Genomic DNA, 14,939 nt, shown 5'->3' with positions numbered 1-14,939 from the left:
GTTGAATACCCTTTTGCGATGGCAAAAAACAGTCATACATCTAGCCCTTTGTCCCTTATGCTGACGTTGTTGATGATATATGAATCCATATATCTAGCTTAACAGTTACCTTTTTTATGTTTTACCAAGGCTGTGATGATAATAACCTACCGGGAGCCGGAAAATCCTGAATACCGTGAGTTTCTGGAGGAGACGAAAGACTACGCTGAGAGATATTTTAACTACACCATCGAAGACAGCCTGGTGAGTGGAGTATTTATAAGTGTCAGGGAGAGATAATGAATGCATGTTTTTGAATAGGACGAGTCAATTATGCCTTACAAATACCGAATAGGACCCGTTCTGACCAGGCTTTCAAGGGATGTGTTGCCTGTCATGTTACTGACTTGTCTTCCTGGCCGTTCAGGGCCTTCTTAACTGATATGTGAATAGCTAATGGGTTGACCTAGATACCCGGTCATATTACCCAAGGGATTGGTCTGACCATGAGACTGTGTTAACATGCTCTCCTGTGGTGATCTGTATAGCATGCGTGTCCTGTTCTTCTATGCCACCTTTGCTAGCCCAGTACATTTCCATGACTGTGGCCCTTTCATTGTACTTGTTGCATCCTGCTTGTTGTTGAAAGCAGAGGAAATGTATCAAGGGTTCAATCATTAGGTTCAATCTTGTGTACTTTCCATGTTCTATGCTGACTTGTGAAATCTGGCAGTTTACCTGGAAAAGTTGTGGATAAGGTGCCTAATAAACAGGCAGCTGACCCTTAGATCTGCATTCTGTGGTTTTCATTGGACTTTCAACTGGCGACGAGAAAAGGAAGAATTATGAAGCTGATTTGGTAGGATATGGGATGGTGAAGGAGGAGTTGGCCATGGATGGTGATGTAATTGTGCAAGATACAAGACAAATTGGGGCCTCCGGGATTTCTTTGGTGTAAACTTTTGGACTCTCACGCGAAGGACACCATCGAATCATTAAGACCACGTATAGAGTGCAGTGGGATTATTGATGGCCAGGCATGGATTCTCAGGTAGAGTCTTCAAAAGAATGTGTAGACTCAAGTTAGAGTGACAAAATGAGAACTATCAGGACACTTCCCATGACAAACAGGAAACTACCCATCAGTCCATGGGAGGCCTTGACCCTTATTTATTAATTTATTTGGAAGTTTTCTATAGCGCTAGCAAGACCCGAAGGTAACAGAGCGCTTTACAGTTAGAGACTGACAAGTGAACAACATGACATATAAAAAGTGATAGCAGTCAACGAGTGACAATATAGAGGAGTAGGTAACAGGATTCAGTGTAGCCACATAGTTCTGGGGATGCTTGCTCATCCGAATTAACCGCAGCCAAGGGAACGGATAAGGAACAAGGATTTGAGTTGGTTCTTGAATTCCACATAGGACGGTATGGTTCTGATGTGCGGGGGGATGGAACCTTGATATAATTGAACCTAAAGATGGTGAGCGTTCACCAATATGTATGTTGGTTCAGTAGATATTCGTTCTAGCTGGTCTGAGGTGAAGGAATATATCTCTTTACAACGCATGCTTTAAATCGCATGCCATTACAAAGCGGTCATTACAACGACCGCGTTGTTACAACGCGAAGCATTATAATGCAAGCCTTTAAAACGACTTGCTGTGGGGGGCACGCTGGACTTAGGAATAGTATAATTTACTATCCCTACTCCAGTTTGTGCAACAGCAGGGAGGGTGTTGGATTGTAAATCCAACACCCTTTGCCCCCTGCAGCAAGTTGTGGTAACGACTTGCATTGTAATGGTTTGCATTATAATGGCATGTGATCTAAAGTATGCATTGGAAACACTCTTTCCCGAGGTGAAGATACTGCCCAACATTGAAACCAGCCCTGTTACTGATATTGTGGATAAAGTATTTAGCAGGGAAGGCTTGCCTCCAGTTTTCTAACTGACAGTGGCCTACATTTGATTTAACGAAACATAGTAAGTAGAGTATTTAAAAGCGTTGAATACAACAAATGTGCTGTGTACCATCCAGAGGGAAATGGCCTGGTCGAATGGCTAACCGGACAGTAAAAGAAACAATATAACTGTCCAAATCCACACGCAAGATGTGGAGGGAGGACGTATGCAAGTGGTTGGTGGCGGAGAGTATGGCGCCTCATGCCACTACAGGCAAAATCTCTTGTGAAAGTTGAGAGGTAAAAAAGCAAATTCTTTATTGTCTCCTGATTGTGTGAAGGCTGAAAAAGAAAAGTGTGTTTGGTGTGACACCAGCAAGATGACATGTAATGAGAAGTTGAAAAATGTCTTGTAGTGGGAAACATTCTGGTAGTGAAATGGCCTGCTCTAAAAGGAGGTTTAAAATATTTTATGCCCTGGCAGGTAGTCTAGGTGTTTAGTAATGCAGTCAAAATTGTGGATGGGTGTATCTAGAACATGAACCGGGTATCGCTGGTTAAGTGAAATATACCTCTATGCTTAATTCATATGTATCTTTATCTACACATGCATTTTTTCGGGCAGAATCCTGTCAAAGATTCCAACACTAGGAGTTCTTGTGTGTGTGCCATGTTTCAGGCAGTGGCGGCTCGCACAGGTAAATGCTGTGGGGTGGTGTGGCGAGGTGGGGGCGGGAAAGGGTGTGGGGGAGTGGAGTTCGACATAAGATGTGAACGTGGAAAGTAAATAAATAAAAACACTTACCTTGCGCTCGCTGCATCGCCGACTCGTTACCTGTGCCAGCCGCCACTGGTTCTATGCTGACTTTTAGATTCACCTAGTTTAACTAGAAAGGCAGTGGATGGGGTGCATAATCAGGGCTTTAAGTGGGATGAAAAAACTGGGGGTCTCTCAGAAGGGCGTGGCCAATGTAATTAGGGCATAGCTTATAAACACGTAAGCTAAAAATCTGTACTTAGCATAGTGTGCCGCCAGTGTTGTATTTTGCTGTTTCTATCTTTGCATCCAGATATATGATACAAGAAGTAACATCATACCTACAAGAAGTCAGGACTATTGGCTTTGCCAAACGTTGTTAGTTGAATTAGATAAATAAGCAGTAACTATGGCCTGTACATAATATTGAAAAAGCTTCCACTTGACTTAACCCCTTCCCTGCGGGGTTAATTCCCCCACGGTGCGGGGGGTGAGCGCGGCGCCACGGTGCTCGTGATGAGACCAGCTCGTCATGAGTCACAGTGGAGCTGTGCTCATGACGTGCTGGTCTTGTCACAACTCCGCCCACTGATTAATTCGCCCGTACAGGCGGGGAATCAATTGCTCATGGGCGGCACAGAGCCGTTATGACAAGACCAGGTCGTCATGAGCACAGCTCCACTGTGACTCATGATGAGCTGGTCTCGTCATGAGCACGGAAGAGGTTAAAGCCCTGGTGACACCACGACGATGTTGCTGCTCCTGAGTTTCAAAAAGAGAAGGGAAATCCAGAGAGAAAATTACTCTCTTTAAAGGATTTCCCTTCCCCTACAACGCTCACCTGGCATGACGTCATGACGTAACTTCTCCACTAGTGAGAAGTGGGCAGTGTGAGCACGCGGACATCGATGTGCCTGCGGTCTGAAAAAAATGGACAAAAAACAGAGCCGTTTCGAGGCCTCTTTTAAAAAACAGCTGTTGCTTAGCACCGGTGAGACCCGGCCCACTTAAAGCCCTGTGCCCAATACAGAAGTAGCTAAACCTTACGTCTGCAAGCTGTGGATTTCCTCAGCCTTTCAAAGTATCTGATAGCTGGCGAAGCAGTGGCGTAGCTAGGGGATGGGGGGTGTCCGAACTGTTTTTGGGGTTGCTGGAGGTGAGAAAGTTGTGTCTGTCGACTACGACCGCCCCCCCCATTCCCCGAGAACATGTGGTCCATCGGCTGCGGGACCCCCCAAACAAGTCATCTGTCTGACGTTCCCCACACTGTGGAGAACACTTAGGGTCCGCCCCGGGTGGCAGTAGGTGGCATTAGGTCCAGTTATGCCAATGTGGTGAAGTCTGTTTAATCTTCTCTCTGTCTTGGGCCCTGCAAATTGCCTAGTCTGGTAGAATAAGTGGCTACCTCTGTTGGCATGAGGGTGGCTGCCCTGCATAAGAGCCGGCAATAATTCCGCTATACCTGGAAGTAAACAATCATCTCTGTGAAAACAGGAGCCCAGACCTGCTTAACATAGTTGATGAGTTAATATGTCTGCCAAATAATCTCTCAGTTTTGCTAATAATAACTTTGGTTGGCGACAGCAGTTGCGATCAGAGCTCAATTTGTTAAAAAAATAAGTGCCAGGGCCCTGTCAGGAGGCCACTGCAGCTTACACCATCCATTGCCCCCACCAGTGCAGCCAGTCACAGCACAACCATTGACCATCACACTCTACAGGTGTGACTATTCCAGGCCCCAACTGCTATAAGATTGGCTTGGAAGGCATGTATTAGTATTTTTAATGTATATTCAATCACTAAATAACATTTGTTATGCTCATCTCCAAATTACACAGACAGCACCACCATGTGGCAGGCTGTTATAAGTGCTGGTGCTGACAATTAATTGCAGGTGCTGAGCACCGGAAACCAACGGCTCAAATTTAGCACTGGTTGTGATGTAAGTGGCCTGTGCATGGCTCTGCAGAGCGTGCCTCCCTGCCATATGTTAACCCATAACCTTTTCACGACCCACTGCACTGTCACCTGGGTGTTTTGTCACCTCAACGAGAGCCGCAGCATCCCCCATTTTGATAAATTCTCAAAATGGCGAAATCAGACTGACGAAATTAAACTTCCTTTGGTGTAAATGTCGAAATGATGAAATACCTTTAAAACAAAAAATAGTATGTTTTAGTGTAAAAAGGTATGATGGGGGTTTAAAATGTCCCAGCTTGTGGTAGTATTACTTTTACGTCCACTGTGAGCCGAGAATAAAAATAAAAAAAGGAAAAAGAAACTGACGAGCATTCTGAGACAAGGGTAAGAAAGGAAAAGGTGTGAGACTAGTGGATGGGGAGGCATAGATAGGTGGGGGTATTGTTTTGAGGATGTGAGGAGGGAAGTGGAGCAGCATACATGGGAGGTTAAAGGCAGACAGACAGGATTGAGGGGGGTCAAAAGAGTAAGTATTCCTTAAAAGAAAGAAACATACAGGGTAATTGGGGATTTAAAAGGGGGGGTTCTTTAAAGGAACAAAAAACACTATAACAAATTGAAGAAAATAATTTTTGTCAAGAAGAGATTTTACCGGGTTTATTTAATCAACTTTATTTAATCAACCTGGTGAAACCCATTCTGGCAGAAAGATTTGTCAAGTGAGGTTCTACAAAAAACATGAACTCAAAAAGAGGTTGTATGCTTTAGGTAATTATAAAAATGTTATATAAAGTCTATAGGGGTAATCTAGAGGGAGAGGAGTTGGCCAAACGGCTAGGGCGGTCGACCTCGAAAATGGGGAACTGGGTTCGCGTCTCGGCAATGACACTGAACATCCTGTGATTCTGGGCAAATCACTTAATCTCCCTGTGCCTAACAAAAATTAATGTGCCCTCATGTAATGCAACTGGTGCTATGTAAGGCATTCTGATACCCGATTCAAAGTCAAGTTCGCGCCATATAAAACTCTGTAAAAATAAAAAATAAATAGGTTTTTCATGCAAAGGCTAAATAAATGTTTTCATCTCAATTTCTTCAAGGGAAATCATTTGTTTAATTCGTTTTACGTACAATGCATATCAGATTTCCTCTCTTCATCAGAGACATTCTCACATAGACCCTCCAAGTTCAAAATTCTAAGATATCATTTACGTAGTTCAACAAAACACATTATAGCAAGTTAATACCATTACCGCTGTATCTTTCAATCGTCGCATACTATATGCAATTGAATCCAGAAAAGTGAAAATTCAATCAAAATAAAATGATCACTTTCAATTCTATGTCTTGGTTTAGTATTTTCTTACAGTTCTCTCACCTCCTGCCTAATTCGGCTGGGTGCAGCATGAAAGCTACAGTGGTTTCTCTTAGTGTGCATGGCAGGAATGTACCATGTTACAACGCATACCATTACAACAACCTACTATTACAACGCGACCATTACAACGCATACCATTACAACGCATAGCACTTTGAGGTGCTGAATAGTGGTAAGTATAATTTACTATTCTAACTCCAGTCCCCGTGGATCCTAGGGAAGGTGTTGGATAGTAAATTATACTTATTCCCTATCCTGGAGCGCCCCCCAGCGCAATGCGTTGTAATGGTATGCGTTGTAAAAGTTGCGTTGTAATAGTAGGTAGTTGTAAAAGTTGCGTTGTAACAGGTGTATACCGCATGGCAGTACAAAATAGTGGATCACCTTACATAAGGCCACCAATGTCCTTCAAGTTGAATGTACTCGTCGGCTTGGAAAAAAGTTGATGGTTTACACGGTTGCTGAAAAATCATAAGTGTTACGGAAATTTGGCAATTTAATCCCATAATCCTGCAGGATTTGGGGAACCCATTGTGAGGACCCTGGAACACCTTCAGTTACCTACCAGCAGTAGACTCCCAAAATCCTGCGCCTCATTGCCCTTCCTCCCATTGTTGTGGACCATCCCTCCAGCTTTGGTGAGATCTTCCACTCTGTCTTGAGTGGCAGCATTTGTTGGACTTGAGAAGAGTCCTCCATGGTCAGCAGGAGTCACATGAACATTACAACGCCTTGTTGGTAGTGCGCAACCCGACCCCCAATCTAAGGGCTACAACCAAATGAAGTCTCCCTTGAACTGACTGCAACTACATAATGTGGCCACTGAGCAACAAGGCAACTGTGCACGTGTATGCACATTAAAGTTTCAGGGACCAGATTCCCTAAGGCTGTGGTGTTCGCAAGAACCATTTAACAGCCGTATCTATTTAAAAAAATATTGTATTAAAAGCCTGAAATTGACTAACATTGACTCTAACAGCAGTAAAGAGATTCTAATGTAAACCTCTTTTTAGGAATGGGCTGGAAGGATATAGTTTTTTATTTTGCAACTGAACTTCATGTATAGTATAGAATTGTATGTACTTTACAGTGCTTTTCTTTTTAATACATTGATTCAAGCGATAGTGATTGTTGAGTGATATTACCTTGTCTTACTGAGCTCTAAGTTTTTAGCAAACAAAACTTTGTTGATACTTTTTTAACAGAATATTTTTATTTTTTTATATTTTTTATTTTTCATCAGGTGTAAAAACATTACACATTTACATAACCATAACAACATAACAATAACCGCACTCAGCTGGGCCAAAAAATCGCGTCAGGATCGCAAAAGCGTCCCGTGATTTTTAGGGGGACCTGTAAGGGCTGAAAATCACTAGCGCTATGAAAACACACAAAACGCTATCCACAGAGCCCCCAAAACCCAGGAGAGCGAGGAAAAAAACACTTAACTTGCAGCTGAGCAGCGAAGAAAGAGGAAGAGGAGGCAGCAGAGGAGCATGATGGGAGCTGCAATGGTTACAGAGACTGACAAAGGACTTACGTTTTAAGTTCCTGTTTCCCAAGTGTTCATGGGAAAAGTAGTTTTATATGTGTTTTCTTGCTGCTGTGGAAAATACAGTGAAGAAAGTAAGGCATAATCCGAAGCCTCCGGTCCTGCCATATAATTGCACTCAGATCGTACATATTTGCATAATTTGCTCATACCCAGTAGCCAGCTGATCAACATAGTGTATCGCCAGAGCAGAGTCGCCTTCACCACCCCAATACACCTTACAAAATAACTACGATCCCCATCACATTTCCCTCTCAAAGCTCCCGGGTTCGAGAGACGTCTTTTATTCAGATGTCCCTGTAGGAAGGGGGAGGCTCTAGTTGGCGCAGTGCAACACTAGCGACAAGCAGGGACTCTCTCTTCCTCGTCAGGGCTGAGGGTTACCTTCCAGACAACCTCTGCTTACCCTCTAGGTAGTGTGGCTTAAGCAGTCGTAGGCTAATCTTTGGGGCACATAGGGTTAAACACTTGCAATATTACACCCTCACAACCAACCCACCACACAATGAGACCAAACTGTATTCTGTAAAAATATATATCTTTATATAAATTTCAAGCAGGCTTGTGAATACAGTTATCAAACTTTCAAATAGCGGTTCCAAGTTACTTAGTTCAAGTTGCCACAGTTCTTTCCAGCAATAAGCGTTCTTTAGGGCCTTCTGCCCAGTTCAACAAAGTTCTTGTGGAGCAGGCGGCTTCCAGGGGAGCTGTCCCACGTCGCGTTGCCTTCCCGGGGTCACTGTTCGTTGCGGCTCTCAGCCGAGCAGTTCACGGGTCCTCCGGGGCAGTGGTGTTCTGTGGCAGGGTCCTTCCTTCGGCGTTCTCTCCAACCCTGGAGGCGACGACTGTTGTGGTGGCGGCCGGTGGCAGTACGGTCCCCAAGTGCAGGACGTACCCAGCCAAGGGCCGGTTGTAGCTATGCGCTCACAGCTGGGCTGTCGGGCAGGATACCGACCAGAGGGGGGTTCTCACAGGCGGTTGTCCGTCTTCGCAGGTGGATTGACGGCTCGAGGCACAGTCAATTCGGGAGCTTGGACCGGACGGGTCCTCCTTTACTTTGCTCTAGGTTTCCCGGTACTGAGGCGGTCACGGTGTTCAGGCCAGCGGCGGCTGGACCTCACTTTGCTCTCGCTGTTGCTTTGGGGCGCCAGTCACGGTGTTCGGGAGGATGTCGGTGCCTTGGATTACGGGGAGCGTGGCAGGGATGCCCAGCGCTCCCAGACTCCTGTCAGTACTGCAGCGATAGCAGCACACACAGTCGCTTTCTTCAGGGTGAAGCGCCCACTGGTCCTGGGGCGCTGGTCAGGGGGCAAGTTCAGCAGCAAGCCCTTGGAGATCGTTTCAGCAGAGTTTGGCACAAAGTCTTTTAAAGCAAAAGTCTTCTCGCAGTCTTTCCTTTTTCCTCTCCTTCGGCAGCAAGGCACCAGACACAGGCAAGAGACAGCACCCTTCCTTGTCCTTCACGGTCCTTCTCGTCGGGCAGAGTTCCTTCTGTAGCCCAAACCGGATCTAACTTTCAAGGAGCAGGGCTCCTTCTTTTATACGGTATTTCTTTTGTTCTCGCAGGCCAGGGGGGCCTTTGCATAGCCACTTTCAGTCCTTGAGTACCCTGGTGAGTGTACTCCGGCTTCTGCTTTCAGTGTGAGGGGCAGGCGCATCAGACGCCCCACAGGAGGTGGAGCCAGCATTGTGCGGACAGGGGCAGCCAGAGTACCTTGTTGATGGGGCTTCGGCCTTCCTGGGCCAGGTGTCGGCTGAGTCGTCAGTCGCTCCCCAGGAGGGTGGAGCCAGCATTGTGGTGGCAGAGCACAGCAAGATTCAGAGTCAAGAGCCACTCCTACCTCCCACTAAGGTGTAATCTGCGCATTCACCACCTGTCATCCCCCCAGCCCTGTCACTCACACATCCCAGACAGTCAGATACACATACCAGCAGAGGCGGGCTGAAATGGTTAGGCAAGCAAATGCTAACTTTCTAAAAGTAGCTTTTGCAAACACAGGATACTAAAATAAACTTGACTACAAGAAATATTTTATCATCCTGAGTTCAGGCATACTAAACACAACTCGCTACCATGCTCCTTGAGCCTGCTGGGATCATAGGGTGTAATAATTCCAGCAGCTCAGTCTGGCCTAATGGAAGCAGGTAGCCCTCAATAGTGAAATACGATTTTGGTTGTAAGTCACTACTAGGACATGCCACACACATCAGGGCCTGTCCTACCTTACACCTACAACGCACCCTGCCCGCAGGCCTACCATAGGGGTGACTAATATGTAGTCAAGGGAAGGTTCAGGGGCTGGCAAGTGGGTGCACTTGCCCAGCTAGCGTGACAGTACGAGACCGCACGCGGGTTCTGCGGTCGCAGTCCCCAGACACATCTTTACGGCTGATTCGGTGGGTGGCGCAACCAGCGCTGCAGGCCCACTAGCAGTATTGGCATCTACAAGCCCCAGCACTCCTAGTGCACTTTACTAGGGACTAACAGTAAATCCAATGATCCAATCATGGATACCAATCGCATGTACAATTTACAGTAGGGAGCACTTGCACTGCGGCACGGGTCGGCCGTGGCGCAGTGCCCTGAGTATCGGAAAACCAGCAAAACATCGGAGGCACATCAGCAAAAAGTGGAAGGGAAACTCACGCCAAGGTGCCAGGTCTAACATGTGTCCCCTCCAGCTGAAATGTGGGGGGAACTACCCTTCCCCAGGGAGTTCCACATCACTAAGGCGGAAAAATCTGGACAGACCGTCAGCGTTGGCGTGATCGGTGCCAGGGCGGTGTTCCACCGTAAAGTCCATACTCTGTAGAGAAATGGACCACCTCAACAGTTTCTGGTTCTCACCCCTCATTTGCATCAACCATCTGAGGGGCCTGTGGTCCGTCTGAACTCGGAAGTGAGACCCAAACAAGTAGGGTCTTAGCTTCTTCAGCGCCCAGACCACAGCAAATGCTTCACGCTCTATTGCACTCCACCTACTTTCCCGTGGAAGTAACCTCCTACTTATGAAGGCTACGGGTTGGTCAAAGCCCTCCTCAGTCATCTGTGAAAGAACAGCCCCTACACCATGCTCTGAAGCGTCTGTTTGCACTATGAATTCCTTGGAGAAATCAGGAGCCAGGAGCACGGGCGCCGTGCACATGGCAGTCTTCAGGGTGTCAAAAGCCTTCTGACAGGTGTCAATCCAAATCACATTCCTGGGCTGCTTCTTCGAAGTCAGCTCTGTCAAGGGGGTCACAATCATGCCATAGCCCTTGACAAACCTCCTGTAATACCCAGTGAGCCCCAGGAAGGCCCTCACTGCAGTCTGGGTCTTGGGGGGTTCCCAAGCCAGGATGGTCTCAATTTTGGGTTGCAAGGGTGCTACCTTGCCACTCCCCACTTGGTGTCCCAAGTACACCACCGAACCCTGCCCAATCTGGCACTTGCTTGCCTTGATTGTGAGGCCTGCTCTGCGCAGGGCCATCAACACTTCCCAGAGGTGTCGCAGGTGTTCTGGCCATGTGCCACTGAACACCGCGATGTCATCCAGGTAGGCGGCACTGAACTCGTCCAGCCCAGCCAACACCTGGTTGACCAATCTCTGAAAGGTGGCAGGGGCATTCTTCATTCCAAATGGCATAACCCGGAACTGGAAATGCCCATCTGGTGTAGAGAATGCCGACCTCTCCTTTGCCCCATCGGTCAAGGCGATCTGCCAGTACCCAGACGTCAAATCAAACGTACTGAGGAACCGGGCAGCCCCCAGCCGATCAATGAGCTCATCAGCTCTGGGGATGGGGTGCGCGTCAGTCTTCATGACTGAATTGAGTCCTCTGTAGTCCACACAGAACCGTAGTTCGGGTGTGGCTCCCGGCGCAGCAGCCTTTGGGACCAAGACCACGGGGCTGGACCAAGGACTGCTGGAAGACTGAACCACCCCAAGGGCAAGCATCTTGGAGACCTCCTCCTTGATGCAGGCCCGGACCCTGTCAGTCACTCTGTAAGCCTTATGCTTCACAGGTAAGCTGTTTCCAGTGTCCACATCATGGACGCACCAATCTGTGACACTTGGAACCAGGGAGAACAGATCTGGAAACTGCCCCAGCAACTGGCGGCAGTCTTCCTGTTGTTCGGGGGTCAGGGTGGGTGAGAGGTTAACTCCATCCACTGACCCGTCCTTCTCACAGGCCACTAAGAGGTCAGGGAGAGGTTCCGACTCCTCCTCCATTCCGTCATCAGTTGCCAACAACATGCCCACTTCGGACCTTCGCAAGTGGGGCTTGAGGCGGTTGACATGTAGGACCCTCAAAGGGTTCCTGGGCGTCTTCATGTCCACCAAGTATGTCACTGGGCTCTTGCGCTCCACAACCTCAAATGGGCCTGTCCACTTATCCTGAAGGGCACAGGGCTCCACTGGGGCCAGGACATACACCTCTTGTCCAGGCTGAAGCTCGACCAGAGTGGCATTCTGGTCGTACCACCGCTTCATCTCCTCCTGGCTCGCTTCCAGATTTGCCTCGGCAAGTTGTCTTAAGCGTCTGGTCTGGTTTCTGAAGGCCAGCATGTAGCTATATACATTCTGGGGAGGTTTCCTGGGAGATTGCTCCCAGCCTTCCTTTACCAAACTCAGTGGTCCTCTCACGGGGTGACCGTACAGCAGTTCAAAGGGGCTGAACCCTAGGGACTTCTGTGGTACCTCGCGATATGCAAAGAGCAGGCATGGTAAGAGGACGTCCCACTTACGCCTCATTGGACCTTCTAGGCCCATGATCATGCCTTTCAGGGTTCGGTTGAATCTCTCAACCAACCCGTTACCTTGGGGATGGCAAGGTGTGGTGAACTTGTACGTTACGCCACACTCTTGCCAAAGGGACTTCATATACTTGGATATGAAGTTGGTCCCCCTGTCGCTCACCACCTCTAGAGGGAATCCTACTCCTGAGAAAATTCCCATCAGTGCACGTCCCACCACGGGGGCCGTCACTGTCCTCAGAGGGATGGCTTCAGGGTACCGGGTGGCATGATCCACCAAGACCAGGATGAACCTGTTGCCCATGGCTGTCATGGGGTCCAGAGGCCCAACGATGTCAATACCCACTCGCTGGAATGGCGTACCAACCACAGGGAAGGGTTGGAGGGGAGCCTTGTTCTTCCCTCCGGTCTTCCCACTTGCCTGGCAAGTCGGACAGGTTCTACAATGAGCGTCTGAGCTCTTGTGCATTTGGGGCCAGTAAAAGTGGGTGACAAGCCTGTCATAGGTCTTGTCCATCCCCAAATGTCCTGCTAAAGGCACATTGTGAGCCAGACCCAGTAGGAAGGCTCTGAACTTCTGGGGTACCACCAGCACACGGGCTGACCCAGGTTCAGCGGCCTTAGGCTCTGAATACAGGAGGTCGTTCTCCCAGTACACATAATGTGTTTTGGCCTGAACACCATTGGCCTGGTCTGCAGCCTGCTGCCGCATACCCACGAGAGAAGGGCATTCTTTCTGCTCCTTGCAGAATTCCTCCCTGGAGGGTCCTCCTTCTTGCTGCCAATGGGTCAGCTCAGGCAGGTCCCCCAGTTCGGCGATCTGTTCCCCTGTTGGCTCCAGGGCATCCCCCTCAAGGTCTGCTTCCTCCTGGACCGTGGGAACTTCAGGGACCGGTTTCCCGCGCCCCCTGCGCCTTCTCCCTAAGGCCGGTTCCTGGGCCTCTCCTTCAGGCCCCAGGACCTCTTGATCACCCCTACTGGCTGCCATTGACCGGGTGGTCACGCACGCCCAATCAGGCAGACCCACCATCCGCAGGTGAGTCGTCTTCTCCACCTTTTCCCAAGGGGAGTGCTCCAAGTCATTCCCTAGCAAACAGTCAACAGGCATGGTTTTCCTTACACAGACCTGCAGAGTACCAGAGACCCCCCCCCCACTCGAAGGGAACTTGAGCCATCGGACACTGACTCTCTGAATTATCAGCGTTGATAACCCTACAGTAGGCATGGGGTACAACCTGCTCTTGAGACACCAGGTGCTGCCTCACTGCAGTCACACTGGCTCCTGTGTCTCTAAGAGCCTCAGCTTCCTTGCCATTGATGATCACCACCTGCCCATATTTCTTAGTGTTAGAGGGCAGGTAGTTCGTAGGGATCATCTCACTGTCTCCTACCGAGACTAGGGTCATGTGAACGGGATCTCCACCCCCCGGGACCATCACTTCTTCTCCTAAGTGAACACTAGCCACTTGACGGGGCGGAGCACCAGTGGGTGCGGGTTTTCCAAACAGGCGACACTTGGGGTCACTGGATATGTGCCCAGGCTCGCCACATTTGTAACAATTGAAGGGCCCCTTTGGAACAGGTTTACCTGTCGGGGCCCCATTCTGCTTCGGGGGTGGGGGAGGCTGAGAACCTTGCTGCTGGTTCCCCTGGGAACTACTTTGGGGGCCTTTTTGGAACCCTTTCTGTTTTCCCCCCTTGTCCCCTCCACTCTTCTGCTGGGGACCCTGCCCACTCTTGGCGGAGTCTCCCACGGGACCCTTGTGGACCCTGGTGCTGAGCCAGCGGTCCGCCTCCTCAGCAAGCTTCCTCAGGTTGGACAGCTTGCTATCGATCAGGTGTTGGCGTAACTCAGGAAAACAGTGATCAGACAAGTGCTCCCATGCAATTAAATCAAAGAGACCTTGAAAATCATTCACCTTGCTACCCTTCACCCAACCATCCAGTGCTCTGCAAAAATAAGTCACATACTCCACATACGTATTCCCAGGCCGCTTAGTACATCCCCTAAACTTCTGTCTATACATTTCAGGGGTAAGCCCGTACCTGTTCATTAAAGCTTCTTTCATGTGGGAATAGGATCTCTGATTCTCAACGGGCAAATCTAGCAAGGTATCTCGCCCTTCGCTAAGGAACCTTCCCCACAACCCCGCTCCCCAATCCTTGTCAGGGACCCGGTGGGAGGACATGGCTACCTCGTATGCCCTAAACCACTGTCCTATGTCATCCCCCTTAAAGAACTCTTTAACTACGTCCTTAGGGATGTGCACTCTTGACTCTACCTGCACTGGCGATGTGCTGCCACCAGAGGGAGGATGATCCAAGCCTCTCTCCTTCAGACTCATCTCCCTCATTTTCACTTCGTAATCCATTTGGTGCTTTCGCTCTTCCAGCGCCATTCTTTTTGTTTCAAGCTCCAGTTGGATTTTTAATTCTGCCAGCTTCCTCTCGTGATTCCTTGTTTCTTTCCTATCTGCCAGCTCCTCTGGCGACAGGCCTTTACCAAAGCTGTGCACGCTGTCTTGCCTTTTGAGATCCACCAGATCCCCAAGTGCATTCTGCTCCTCAGTTGCATCTTGCTCCGCGAGGGCATCTTGATCCTCCGGGGCCTTTCTGGACTCTATCCAGGCTTTCAGGGCCTTGTAGAGCTCTGGTTTGTTCTTGCAACCAACGTGCGGAACCTTGAGTTTCTTGCAAAAAAACTT

At 48.7% G+C, this 14,939-nt stretch overlaps 1 protein-coding gene across 1 annotated transcript in view; it reads left to right on the top strand.

Moving 5' to 3' along the window:
• NPR1 (natriuretic peptide receptor 1) overlaps window positions 1–14,939 on the top strand; it is a 790,721-nt gene that overhangs the window by 307,999 nt on the left and 467,783 nt on the right. The window contains exon 3 of the mRNA XM_086947572.1: window positions 130–243. Within this exon, the coding sequence (XP_086803698.1) occupies window positions 130–243 (114 nt within the window). The remainder of the gene's footprint in view (window positions 1–129; window positions 244–14,939) is intronic.

Source organism: Lissotriton vulgaris, chromosome 12, assembly GCF_964263255.1.
Source record: "Lissotriton vulgaris chromosome 12, aLisVul1.2, whole genome shotgun sequence".
Taxonomy (NCBI): Eukaryota; Metazoa; Chordata; class Amphibia; order Caudata; family Salamandridae; genus Lissotriton; species Lissotriton vulgaris.
This window is presented reverse-complemented; position numbering and strand designations above follow the sequence as displayed.